The sequence below is a fragment of the Carettochelys insculpta genome, chromosome 6 (assembly GCF_033958435.1).
Source record: "Carettochelys insculpta isolate YL-2023 chromosome 6, ASM3395843v1, whole genome shotgun sequence".
Lineage (NCBI taxonomy): Eukaryota > Metazoa > Chordata > Testudines > Carettochelyidae > Carettochelys > Carettochelys insculpta.
The window spans coordinates 121,764,066-121,776,546 of record NC_134142.1 but is presented as its reverse complement, the minus strand read 5'-3'; the positions used below and the strand labels follow the sequence as shown (position 1 = coordinate 121,776,546).

The following is a 12,481-nucleotide window of genomic DNA, read 5'->3' as shown; positions in this document are numbered from 1 at the left end:
TTCACCCACCTTATAGTAGCCCCATCTAAGTTGTATTTGCGTAGTTTATTGATAAGTATATTATGTGAGACCGTAAGCAATCTAGAGAAAGAGGTCAACAGCAAGGTGAGAAAACTTGCAGGCAATACAAAATTATTCCAGTGTGGGCAACAAAATGGCAGATGAAAATCAATGGTGACAAATGCAAAGCAACACATATTGGAAAACGAGCTCTGCTACACATATAAAACAATGGGGTCTAAATTAGCTTGTCCCACTCATGAGAGATCTTGGAGTTCTTGTGGATAGTTCTCTGAAAACATACATTTAATGTACAGTGAATATCAAAAAAGCTAACAAATGTTGGGAATCATTAAGAAAGGGATGCACAGAAAACATCTTATTGCCTCTTTGTAGAGTCAGGGTGTGCCCACATTTTGAACAGTGTGTTCAGATGTGGTCGCTCCATCTCAAAAAAAGATATACTGGAATTGGAAAAATATCAGAAAGGGCAACAAAAATGATTAGGGGGCATGAAATGACTGCCACTTGAGAAGAGAGAGATAAGACTGGGACTTTTCTGCTTGGAAAAGAGATATTCCCCCTTCAGTCATGACTGATGTCTATAAAATCATGACTGGTGTGGAGGACGTCAATCAGGAAAAAAGTTATTTGCTCCTTCCCATAACACAAGAACTGAGGGCGAGGGATAGCTCAGCGGTTAGAACTTGGCCTTATAAACCCAGCACTGTGAGTTCAATCCTTGAAGGGGAAACTTTTCAAGGGTTAGCAGCCGGTGATAGGCCCTGCCATGAGTGCAGGAGACTGGACTGTTCCGATATGATGAAGAACTAGGGGTCACCAAGTGAAATAAATAAGCAGCAAGTTTAAATCAAGCTAAAGAAAGTAGTTCTTCACACAGCTCAGTCAACCTGTGGAACTCCTTGCCAGAGGATGTTGTGAAGGGCAGGAATTTAACAGGCTTAAAAAAAAAAAAAAAAAGCTAGATGAGCCCATGGAGGGTAGGTACATCAGTGGCTCTTGGCCAGCCTAGGCAGGGATGATGTCCCTATCCTCTGTCAGTCAGTGAGGAACAGGGGATGATCCACTGGGTGATTCCCTGTTCTGTTCATCCCTCTGGAGCACCTGGCACTGGCCACTGTCAGAAGACAGGACACTGGCATAAATGCACCTTTGGTCTGACCCAGCATGGCCATTGTTACATTCTTACTAGCCAGTGGAAGTGAAGCCCATGGACTGCTAGATCCCACCAAAAGGGGGAGAAGTTGGACACAGAATCCAGATTTCCAACACACCAGAGCTGAAGCGTAACCCTTTAGATGCAACAGGCTCCTTCTGACAGGCAGTGTGGCTAAAACAGAGCTATGCTGTCAGCACAAAGGGGGTAATTCAAAAACAGTGTTTAGCATGTTGTACATCTTCCTCTAGAGGCTGGATAACAGAAAGGGTAACAGCCTGTTCCTGCTGCTAGTTACTGTAGTTAACTGTCACCTGAGTGGCAGAGGTCACTGCTATCGGGCTCAATGTTTGAACCCTGCTGATAAGAGGAAGGGGCTTCGGGGATTACATTTAAAAACTATACTCAAAGAACCTTAGTTAAGTTACAAATTCACACGTGAAAGTTGGATAACACTTGAATAGTGGCTTGGCCCCATGCAATTTTTGCGATCCATCATAACAACTTCAAGAGAATGGGGGATGAATATACTGAGACAGGTCCCTTGAAACTGGGCACCCAAGAACCTCACAAAATCATTAGTCACATCTGACAGCACAGGCCTGATGTTAGAAGTAAGAGCTGAAAACGTGGTAGCTCATCTCTTACCTAGTTTATGTGGCGTTAAGGCAGAGGTGTCTGTTAACTCCAGTACCGATAAGTGCTGCAGGTTGGATTCCCTAGAGGAGAAAAATGTAGCTATAAAAGAGAGACAAATGCATCTTGCGACAGTCCTGAAACAAAAAAATTTCAAAAATCAAATGGAGAGAGAAATCGCCGAGCTGAAATTTATTTGCAAATTTGACTCCATGAACCAAGGCTTAAACAGAGACTGGGAGTGGCCCGCAGCTTACAAAGGCGGCTTCTCTGCCCTGGGTGTTAATAGCTCCCCATTAGACTCTGACAATGGGTCATATCCCCCTGTCTGATCTTACTTGTTTTTTCCTATTTTGATATGTACTATTGCTAATGGGCCATTTCCATCTTGCTGAATAGACCCTGTCAGCTCTGGCCCTCCCTTTTACTGGGACCCCACTCTTTAAACACCCCTCTGAAACCCCCCTCCCCCGACTCATGCATCTGATGAAGTGGGTCTTTGCCCACGAAAGCTGATGCTCCAAAATATCTGTTAGATTGTAAGATGCCACAAGACTTCTTGTTCTTGAAATGCATCTAGTGTTACATGTTCTAACGCTGTCCACTGAACGGGCAGAGGTATGACACTCTGACACTGCACAGCAAAGAGACTCAGTACCCAGGGAGCGTTAGAAATGTTCAGGTACTTTCAGCTGCCACCAGCAATACAGCTGGAAACAGAAATGACAATGTGCAGCTGTCACAGGTACTCGGCTTCAGCTCAGATTCTCAAATGACTGCTCCCAGAGCAACTCACTGTTCAGTCAAATTTTATTAAAGAACTAGAGGCCTGGTCGCAGCCCCACGTGCAAATGGAAGATGGGCTGGAAGAAAGTACGAGACAGAAACTTCTTGTAATACACGTCCCAAGTGAATGAGCCAGGCCATGAGCTGGCCCGGGGAGCGGGGAGGCGGGCGGTGAGAAGCTGGGCTGGGCTCTAAGCTGGCCCTTCATCTGCAGGGCATGAATCTTCCTGGGAGAAGCAGCAGAATGAACAATGAACTTACTCCACCCCTCACCCAGTAAGGAGAAAGTGCGACCCAGGAGCTGTGTTAACAGCCTCTTCAACTTACATTTAAGACTCACTTCACACTCGCAGAGAAGTAATTTCTTTGAGATTCTTAAAATAAGACCCCAGGCTGATTTCCCATCTGTCTAAAGGATACTTCATACATCTCAAAGGATTTCTATAAAGCCTGGCAACACACATTGACCAGAGAGAGAGAGAGAAACACCAGCACTTACAGTGTGTCAACTGGAACGTCCGACGCCAAGCGCTGACTCGCCCACCTGATCAGGTAATAAGACAACAGCAAGGGAGAAGTGCGATGAAGCAGGTCCTGCTGAGACTGGAACAGCTGGCCCCCTCCCAGGATCATCTGTGAAGAAACCAAAGCCTCTGTCACAGAACGTCAGCTAGACGGGAAAGAGAGACACTTTCATTCTGCAGCGTTAACACAGACCTGCACCAAACACTGCAAATTCCTTTCATCATATTGGTGCAAGCCTGCATGCGGTCAGTCCTCAACCCCAGCCTGGGTCACTGTGAAAGTTTAACACAGAGGCAAGTCTGGCAAGATTTGAAGGGCATGACACACAAGGAGGGGAGAGGAGGTGATCTGAGTTCCCCAGGGGATGAATAATTTTCTTTCTTCCTTGTTAATTATGAGCAAGACATTTGAGGCTGAAATTGGTCTTAAAACAGCAACACCTCTTCAGCCTGGCCCTTGTGTAAAGTTTTGTTGGTAAAACAATTTCAGTACGGGGTGGGGGGGGGGGTGGGAGTAATTTAAAAAACAGTTACAATGGTAAGAGCTCTCGAGCAGACAGTGAAAAAAGCGCCTTGCTTGGATGTGGCTATTCCCCTTTGTGCGCGAGCACAGCTTACCGGTACAGGTATCCTCTGCACTGACGTGGAACCAAACCAACTGGAGGTTTGGTTTTGATAAGTCTGGTAAACTGGCCACAGGAATTAACCTTGGACCATGTGGCCACATTAAATGAAATTACAACAGAATGATAACCAAATCCAGGTCACCAACTCTCCCATTTAATTCACCGGTTAAACATTCGTGGAGGATAGGTCCACCAATGGATTTCACAGTCCAAGGCGCATTTGTCACAGCTGTGACTTTGGCAGTGCCCGAACGGCGCCACCAACACGAAGAGACTAAGAAAAAGGCAGAGGCAATCGTAGGATGGATTAGGTGAGGCACTTCCTGGAGAGCAAGAGATACATTAATGCCAAGGCACTCTAAGAGCTCCTGTGGAACACAGGGCAGAATTCTGGTCACCTCTTGCAAGACCTATGAATTTCAACTGACCCAGGTGCAGAGAAGAACTACTAGAACAATGAGGAGAATGGATGGGGAGAATTGACGGGCTCAGCTTGTTTGGCCTCCCAAAGGGAAGGCTGATGAGGCATACGACTCTCTCCAACATTTACTGCCTACCAAGGAAGGTGAAGAGTTATTGAAGCTAAAGAAAAACACTGCCACAAGAATAAAAGGATACGAGTTGGCCATCAACAAGCTCAAGCTGGAAATGAGAAGGTTCTGGACCAGCACAGGGGTGAGGTTCTGGGACAGCCTCCCAACAGGTGTCACGGGGGGCAAACAAGTAAGTTTGAAGAGAGCTGGATAAACATATGAATGGGGAGGTATGATGGGGTTGCTGGCGATGGGAGGATCAGGGCATGGCAGCCCTGGGGTCTTTCCTTGTCTGCGTCCCCCCAAAGCTCAGGCAGCAGGGATCTTCCCCAGAATGTGTGGAGGTGTTGGCGTCCTTCCTCTGCAACACGAGATGATGGTGATGGTTGGAAACGGGACAATGCTCTGAGGACACTGGGCATTCTGGCACAGGTGCTGGTCTGAGGAAGAGACAGACCCCGCCTCTACCACCAGCCTGACCTGCAGGATGTTGAGGGCTGCTCACCACGCTCTGTAATATGCGGCTGTCACCTGCCAGGATTCTCTGGGTGCATCAATTGTTTCCCTGGCATTAGAAGCCACTGGGCACACCTCAGTCCCTCTGATTCAACGCTGGAACAAACAGACTAGCCTCCTGCGGGCTGTAATAGTGATGTCGGCCATGGGGTTTCGTGTGCTGCCGCTTGGGAAGGGGCAGGGAGGGGCACTGATTTGTGATACACAGGAGGCCAGAATACATGAGTGGAGCTCCCTTCTGACCTTAAATATCATGACACTACTAAATCCACTCTGAACTGCCTGGGGTGTCCTGGCCTGGCTGAAGCGGTACAGCTCTCCAGAAGAGACCAAGCCTTCGTCTTCAGCCTGTTAACACTACCATAGCAGGCTGGGGAACAACTGCAGAGGGTGCTGCTCGGGAACAAAGCACTGAAAATGCTGCTCACGCCCCTGTAGAACAAGGGAGAAAGCAATTTGCTTGTTGCTGTCCTAGCGCTCAGCACGCCAGCGGAAAGAGGAGCGCAAGGTTGCTGCTTGGTTTGTACCAATGAAGGCAAAGAATCTGGGGGGAGGGCAGGAAATGCCAGGCCATGGCTGAACAGCACTGAGGATCTGCAGGACAAGAGTTACAGCTCCAGTGTAAGGCACGGGCCAGGGGGGATCAAGATTTCAAATTGTTCCCTATAAGCCGAGCACTTGTGCAGCTGCTCAGCAGGAATTCAGGTGCTGTTCAGCAGATTAGCAGAACGCCCACAGCTACCCAGAGCTGGCAGCATGTGTCTCTACTGGTGGTGCATGTCCTCACGTGCCTTGGTGCGCATAACAAAATTTATTCCACCCCGAATGGAAAAAATTAGAAGGACCCCTGATCCTCAGAGTAGGTTTGTGGGCCATACTCACAGCATCGCTGAGCCTCAGCAACAGCTGCTGTAAAATCAACAGGTCCCGACAGATGAGAAAGCGGATGGTGGCGATCTTACACACTCCCCGGCACACTACGTTCACTGCCGTGCCACTGCCGTAGAGCTGAGAGAGGTTCATTCGCACGTTGAGGGGCTGGGCTGTAAGACAGGGCAAGAATGGAAGGTTGGCAAATTGCAACCCTTAAGCCACTCCCACCTTACTAGGTGACCAGCAAAGGTGGCGCCCTATCACCTCTTTCCACTTCCAGCTCTGTCTCATAGTCCATTTCCCGGATCAGCACCCCGATGGCATGGACAGGGTTTCTGATCTCTTGCAGCTTACTGTGAATCTCTTCCATCACGTTCTCTCTGCAAGGGCAAACAAAATTCATCAGCACCAATGGATGTAGTGTCAACAGACATCCTCCACCAGTAACCCCCATTTAAAGGAGACCCAGAAGTGAAACTGTCCTGACCACTGGGGAGGGGGGAAGTCAACTCTCCTTCCACTGTAGTAAGGAACACCTTTTTGACCCAAGAAGGCACCATATTCAGGATGAATTCACTTGCTCCTCTCCTACCCCCCCGCCCAGGAGTGAGGTCCTTGGCTGAGGATATGGACTCTCCATGAGATAAAATGCTAGGATCTTTCTGGAGCCAGCTATCCAGCAAGGTTAAGCCACACTTGCTTTGACAGTTTGCAGAGGATTAGCCAATTCAGAGAAACTTCTGCTTCTGGGCATCACAGCTCAGAATTCCTTGCCACTTTTTAAATCATCCTGAGGAGAGCTTCCAGGCATTAAACAGCAACGACCCTCAAACTCAAGGTCTCAAGGTTATTAAATTGGGGCGTGGGGGGGTCACGAGTTGTCAGCCGCCAGCCCAAACCCTGCTTCACCTTCAGCATTTAGAATAGGGTTAAATATAAAAACCAGCACAGGTGGAACCTCACTAGACCGGCAGCCTCTGGAGCTGCCCGTTGTAGAACCAGAGAATTTGCTGGACTGCTGGAGGTCAATATTATCTAACAGCATTACCAACCCTTCCACTGCTTTCTGAGCTCTTAGAAGACAGCTGGGTAAGTGAGAGCTAAGTAACAGCACGGAACACTGACAGCCAGGACTGGTGGCTGTAAACAAACTTTATGGGACCAAGGGAAATTTGGCCACCCCCATGGTAAGTGGGCATTCGGCTAACTAAAATCATGCTGGACCAGGGATGTTGCTGAACCAGAGAATGCCGGACTAGAGAGGTTCAACTTGCATTTTAATTTACAGGAATGTTTCCTGAGTGAAATGGGTCACCAGTCCAAAAATCTACAGGATTTAGGAGCACAAACCCACCAAAAGCCAACTGTGACATGAGCTCCTAAGTCCTTTAGGAAAATCTCCCACAGTGGAGCTTGAATTCACACATCCTGAATCACACTTAGCACAGACAATTCCTGCCTTAATCTCTTCACAAAGGATGCACATTGCACAAAGAGGCCTCTTACATGTCATTAGCAATCAAGTCTTCCAGGATCTGCTCTGCAGCCTTCTCTGGAGGCTGAAGGCAGGAGCAAGCCAACTCCATTTCTAAGGCCATTTCCACGGAAATAGATTCTCCAATCAGCCGAAGGCACTGGACTAGGCACACGACATCACGCGACATCTCCAGATCTGCAGTGGAAGAACCGGACCATACTTTCATGCAAACTGTATCAAGTTTCCAGGCAAAACCAAGTTAGTTCAGCTCACTCCTTTTCAGCCAACTTGTCCCAGCAACACAAGACTGATCTCCAACCTCTTTATTTAGTTCATTACAGGCTGACCTTACATGGGGAGCTGATGGTGGTGAGATTTCAGTGCAGCTGGCTTTAAAAAAATAGGCCACAAGAAGTTTTCCTTCAAACTTGCCCAGTTACAAGAGCTGGATGAAAATAAACTCAATGGGTGGGGAAACCAGGCCTAGAAAATAAAACTCACGGCCAGTCGTGCCAGGTTATGCCTTGGCTCCATCCATTCAGAACAAGGATTCCACGACACGCTGCACCCTTAAGCAGCCATTTCCATCATACTGTCGACATCCCCTGGCCCCCATGCTCACCCACCAATGCAATGCATCCAACTTCCCCGTAGCTGGTAAGGACTAGGAATAGTCCATCAAGGGGTCTGTTGTGTCTAGAACAACAAGCACAGCCCTGAAGTGCTGTATTTTTTAAAAATTTAAAATCTAAAGAAACAAGCATCTCTAATCCAGGCTCAGAACACCTCCACTGGCCCTGCTGTCTGCACTTGGAAGAGTTTTACTGTATCTTCCAACAGGAAACACTTAAGCTATGTCTACACTAGAAGCCTCTGTCAACAGAAGTTACTGTCAACAGGGAAATGTTGACAGAATACCTGTCAACAGATTGTATCTACACACAGCTTGCTCTGTCGAGAACAACAAGAAGTCTATAAGGTGCCATGGGACTAACAGACATTTTGGAGCATCAGCTTTCGCGGGCAAAGACCCGCTTCGTCAGATGTTTGGGGGGCGGGGGGGGTTCAGCGGGGTATATAAAGAGTGGGCTCGCTCTGCCAACAGAGAACTGCCAGACTGCACTGCCCTCTGGTGCCAGAAAGCGGAATGGCAGCTCTGCAAAGAGGGCTGCCCGGCAAACTGAATTCCTCTCTGTTGACAGAAGCGCTTCTGTCCATTAGACGCTGACAAAGGCTCACATCCCCGTCTGATCTGACTTGTTTTTTCCTCGTTTTTTCCTCTTTTGATAAGTGTTGTTGATACTGGGCCATTTCCACCTTGCTGAATAGACCTTGTCAGTTCTGGCTCTCCCTCTTACGGGGACCCCACTCTTTAAATACCCCTCTGAAACCACCCCGCCCCCGGCATCTGACGAAGCAGGTCTTTGCTCACGAAAGCTGATGCTCCAAAATATCTGTTAGTCTGTAAGGTGCCACAAGACTTATTGTTGTTCCCGAAGCTACAGACTGACACCGCTCCCTCTCTGACACTGCTGAGATTGTTATGCCTCAAATTTTTGAGGGATAATACTGTTGAGGCAAATGCAGAGTTCTGTCAAGACTCTCTCGATAGAAGGCTTTAAGTGCGTAGATGCTCCCTGAGTTATGTCAACAGAATGCCCCTTCTGCTGACAAAACTCTCTAGTGTAGACCCAGCCTTGAGGTATAGCAATAGCTCGTTAACAGCTACACCCCTAAAGACAGGACAGCACGTACTCGTCTTTGGGGGATACCTTATGCTCTGAGTGAAGGTTAGAATTCATTCTTATTTCCTTGAACTAAGTCACAACAACATTCTTAGCATGCACACATGTGCTTTTCAAGTCTCCAGGCTTCCCACGAGGGAATCTACCCCTAGACCGAGGCAAAGCCAGAGAAGTTTCGACCCAAACAGCTTCAGAAAGTTCAAAGCACGTGCAAAGAAGGTTAATACAGAAGCTGATAGTTCCTTAACTATAGCGCTTGTGGCATGCATGCTGTCATTTCCTCTACAGGGGAAGGAGTGACCGGACTCCCCTCCCTTTTACCATCAAAAATGGTGCTGTCGTCCTCCGTCAACAGGTGTTTGTCAGGCAAGAGGTACAGATGATCCACCAGGGAACAGGGCACAAGGAAAGACAGGAACCCCTGGGAAAGTGAAAAGTACACCCACCATTTACATCTCAGTGGGGAAAGTGCCCTACAATCACATATGGAACTCCAACAGTAACTCACTACACTGACTACACCAGTGACGAGTGTTTACAGCCTAAAGCAGCTTCTCCTTTTGGTCTCTCACCTTTTTGAGCAGGCACGCCATGTTCGTGTACGGATTCAGGTGCAGGGCAAGAGGGCGTGAAAGGGCTTCTTGGTACTGAAGGCAGCAGGCATAGAACTTGGACCAGAACTCAACCTGTAACTGTCGGAACTCTTCCTGGGAGAATTCGTACTCCGTCACGCTGCCCTGGAGCTGGTGGGAGGACAGCAGAATTCCAGGTCAGCGTTTGACTCCCCAGAGATGGCAATTCAGCACTAAAACATTTGATGGTTTTGCCTCCAACTGAAGGAGGGTTTACATCTGTTTCCGTGGCTTATACATTTGCATCACCTAAGTCGTAGGAAGGTCGGCGCTGCAGAGTTAAGAACACCAACCTCAGGAAATGAAATTATAGCTAGATGGGTAGCTCTGAACCTGTCCCCTTGAAAGTACACGTTACCTACGCCAGCTCATTACATGACTGCATATTCTGGAAACATCATGCACGTTTTTTTCTACGCTTTTAGGTACAGGTATGTTTGCATCCTCTACTACTGAATATCCCACAGCCTCAGCCAGACGAAAGTCCATGAGCACTCAGGGTAAACACCAGTTACTTCAGGGTAAAAATCACTACAAGTTCATGGTGAGTTCCTTGATCAGACTAAGACCCAGGGACACTCAGTTACAAGGACAGAGTCTACTTGATTTTTCCCTTTCGCTAGACTAAAGAAGAAATTTTCCAACAAGCACCTTTGCAACCAGATGCACTTTCTATAAAAAGCAGAGCAGTTTCATACAGGTTTTGCTGTTTCCCTGATGATGTGTAAGGGTGTTTCCCAAAGGGAGAGATGACAAGCCTGGAAGAGCAGCAAACAGACTTGTCTGCCAACACTCCTGCATGCCAGCTGTCCTCCCCTTCACAGCAGCACTCTGCATAGGCCTCCCAACATCTGCACACCTCTCGGGTGCACAGAAGAATCATGGTCAGTGCTCCCTGTGAGCTGAGCACTTGGGCACACGGGTGCCCAGGAGATATTCAGGTGCCGCCCAGTTCATCAGCAGAGCCCATCCGCATGTGCCTCAGGGCACGTAACATTTATTCTCCACATGGATAACAAAAATTAGAGGGAATAATGGTCATGGTGGGTGAAGTCACATGCCCGGTCCAGCTGCACCCGCACCCCTTTGGCTCTCGTTCCTGCAGCTTGGAAAAAAACTAGCGTATCAATGATGAGGGCAAGACAGGAGTTGAAACGAACCAAAACCAGCACCACCGGCTTTCAGCAGAGTGAGTTGCAACATAAACAGACTCCAGTGAAAAGGGAAGGGTGCCGCACTTTGGCACTGCTACATCTGAAAGAGCAGAGGACAGTAGTGGGAGGTGGTAAACCCCTGGAGAAAGAGGAATAATTAGAGATGGGGAAGTAATTAGAAGAATAATTAGAATTTCTTTTAAAACATACAACAGCCTTGTGGGAAGTAGGGGGAGAGGAAAGCCAGGCCCTGGTTTACCTGTGGATTTAGTTTTTAGCTTCTACCTGAGGCACTAAGACACCACAGTGATGGTTATCGTGATAAAAAGACCCAAGAGGGAAAATTCACCTCATTTTCCACAGCTAAGGTCACCTCTTTTTTCAGCTCGTCCCAGGTCAGATCCATGATTCTCTCTCCTCCTCGGGAAAAGATCTAGAAAAACATGGCACAAAACTTTTGTTCCGAAGCACCAGACCTGCCACAAATCTGGCTCAGCGATAGCACGACGTGATGATGTGCGACAGGTGAGTAACGTCGCTTACCCCAGAGAATCACAGCTAGCCACAGGCAGTCAAGTTACATCGACGCCAAAGTGATGGCTGGCAGCGCTAGAGGGTTACGCAAAAGGTTCCCTCCAACTTTTCCAGCCCTGGAGTGGAATCATTTTGCTATGTGAACCAATGTGAAGATGTGCAACATGTCACCTTTATATTAATGTGATGGAGGTGGGCTGAAAGGTTTTGAGTGTGGGATGGGGCTCAGGCCCTGGGGGGGAAGACATTGGTGTTAAGGAGGTGGTACTGGCTCTGGGTGAGTCACTGCTAGGAATGGCAAGGAAGGGTCCCTTTTCCCTTGTATGGGGCCAACGGGGAAGGACGCTGCCCCACACCCCAAAAAGCCTTCAGGCCGTGGTGAGAAACCTCTCCCTCCTGCAGCCCTGACCTCCGGCACAGGGCTTAATTTGAAGCTACGCAGCCATGCAGCTTAAGGAAAGCTTAGCTCCTGCCTGCTCTCATTTCCACTCCTCCATCGGTCCCCTGGCCCTACTGAGCCCTCCCTTGTCTTCTCCTCTGGCTCCTTCCTTCTTAAACACCTCCACGCTCTTGCAGGCCCCCATCTGTGATCAAACAGCTGGTCCAGATGCATCCAGTCACTATGTAAACATCCTAATCTCAGACTGCTTCTGTCATCACGCCCAGCCATCACCTTTCCCATCCAAAGCAACTGCTCTCCCTGTTCTTCCCAGCTCAGCACCCTCGGGGCCTTTCACTGCTGGAACCTTTTTCTTCCCGTCACTCCCTGTACTTTGCAGTGTTACATTTGCGGAAAACTGAGCACCTGAGGGCAGAGAGCTTTCATTTTCCTCCAGCATATCAAATCACAGAACACTAGAACTGGAAGGACCCTCAAGAGGTCAAGCTCAGCCCCCTGTCCTCACAGCAGAACCAAGCACCATCTATATCATCCCTGTTAGATATTTATCTAACTTGCTCTTAAAGGTCCCCAGTGATGGCGATTCCACCACCTCCCTAGGCAATTTATTCCAGTGTTTAGCCAGCCTGACAGTGAGGAAGTTTTCCCTAATGTTCAACCCAAACCTCCCTGGTTGCAATTTAAGCCCATCTGCTTCTCGTCTTATGAGAGGTCTCGGAGATCAAGCTCACCTCTGACACGGAACATACACAGAAATGTGGCTTCTGCAGCCCCAGATATTCCCCTGCACGGAGACCTTGGCCGTTCAGGTGAAGCGGGGCCATCACGGAGAGGGTTGTGCCTCCCTTCCCAGCCCATCAGCACAAGT

At 48.4% G+C, this 12,481-nt stretch overlaps 1 protein-coding gene across 2 annotated transcripts in view; it reads right to left on the bottom strand.

The window, feature by feature from the left end:
* Positions 1–12,481, bottom strand: part of NUP160 (nucleoporin 160) — a 62,914-nt gene that overhangs the window by 34,437 nt on the left and 15,996 nt on the right. For both annotated transcript variants that reach the window (XM_074998147.1, XM_074998149.1), the window contains exons 12-19: positions 11,029–11,112; positions 9,466–9,636; positions 9,215–9,314; positions 7,178–7,343; positions 5,936–6,051; positions 5,681–5,841; positions 3,099–3,232; positions 1,826–1,896 (exon numbers count right to left, since the gene is read on the bottom strand). In XM_074998147.1, coding sequence (XP_074854248.1) covers positions 1,826–1,896; positions 3,099–3,232; positions 5,681–5,841; positions 5,936–6,051; positions 7,178–7,343; positions 9,215–9,314; positions 9,466–9,636; positions 11,029–11,112 — 1,003 coding nt within the window. The remainder of the gene's footprint in view (positions 1–1,825; positions 1,897–3,098; positions 3,233–5,680; positions 5,842–5,935; positions 6,052–7,177; positions 7,344–9,214; positions 9,315–9,465; positions 9,637–11,028; positions 11,113–12,481) is intronic.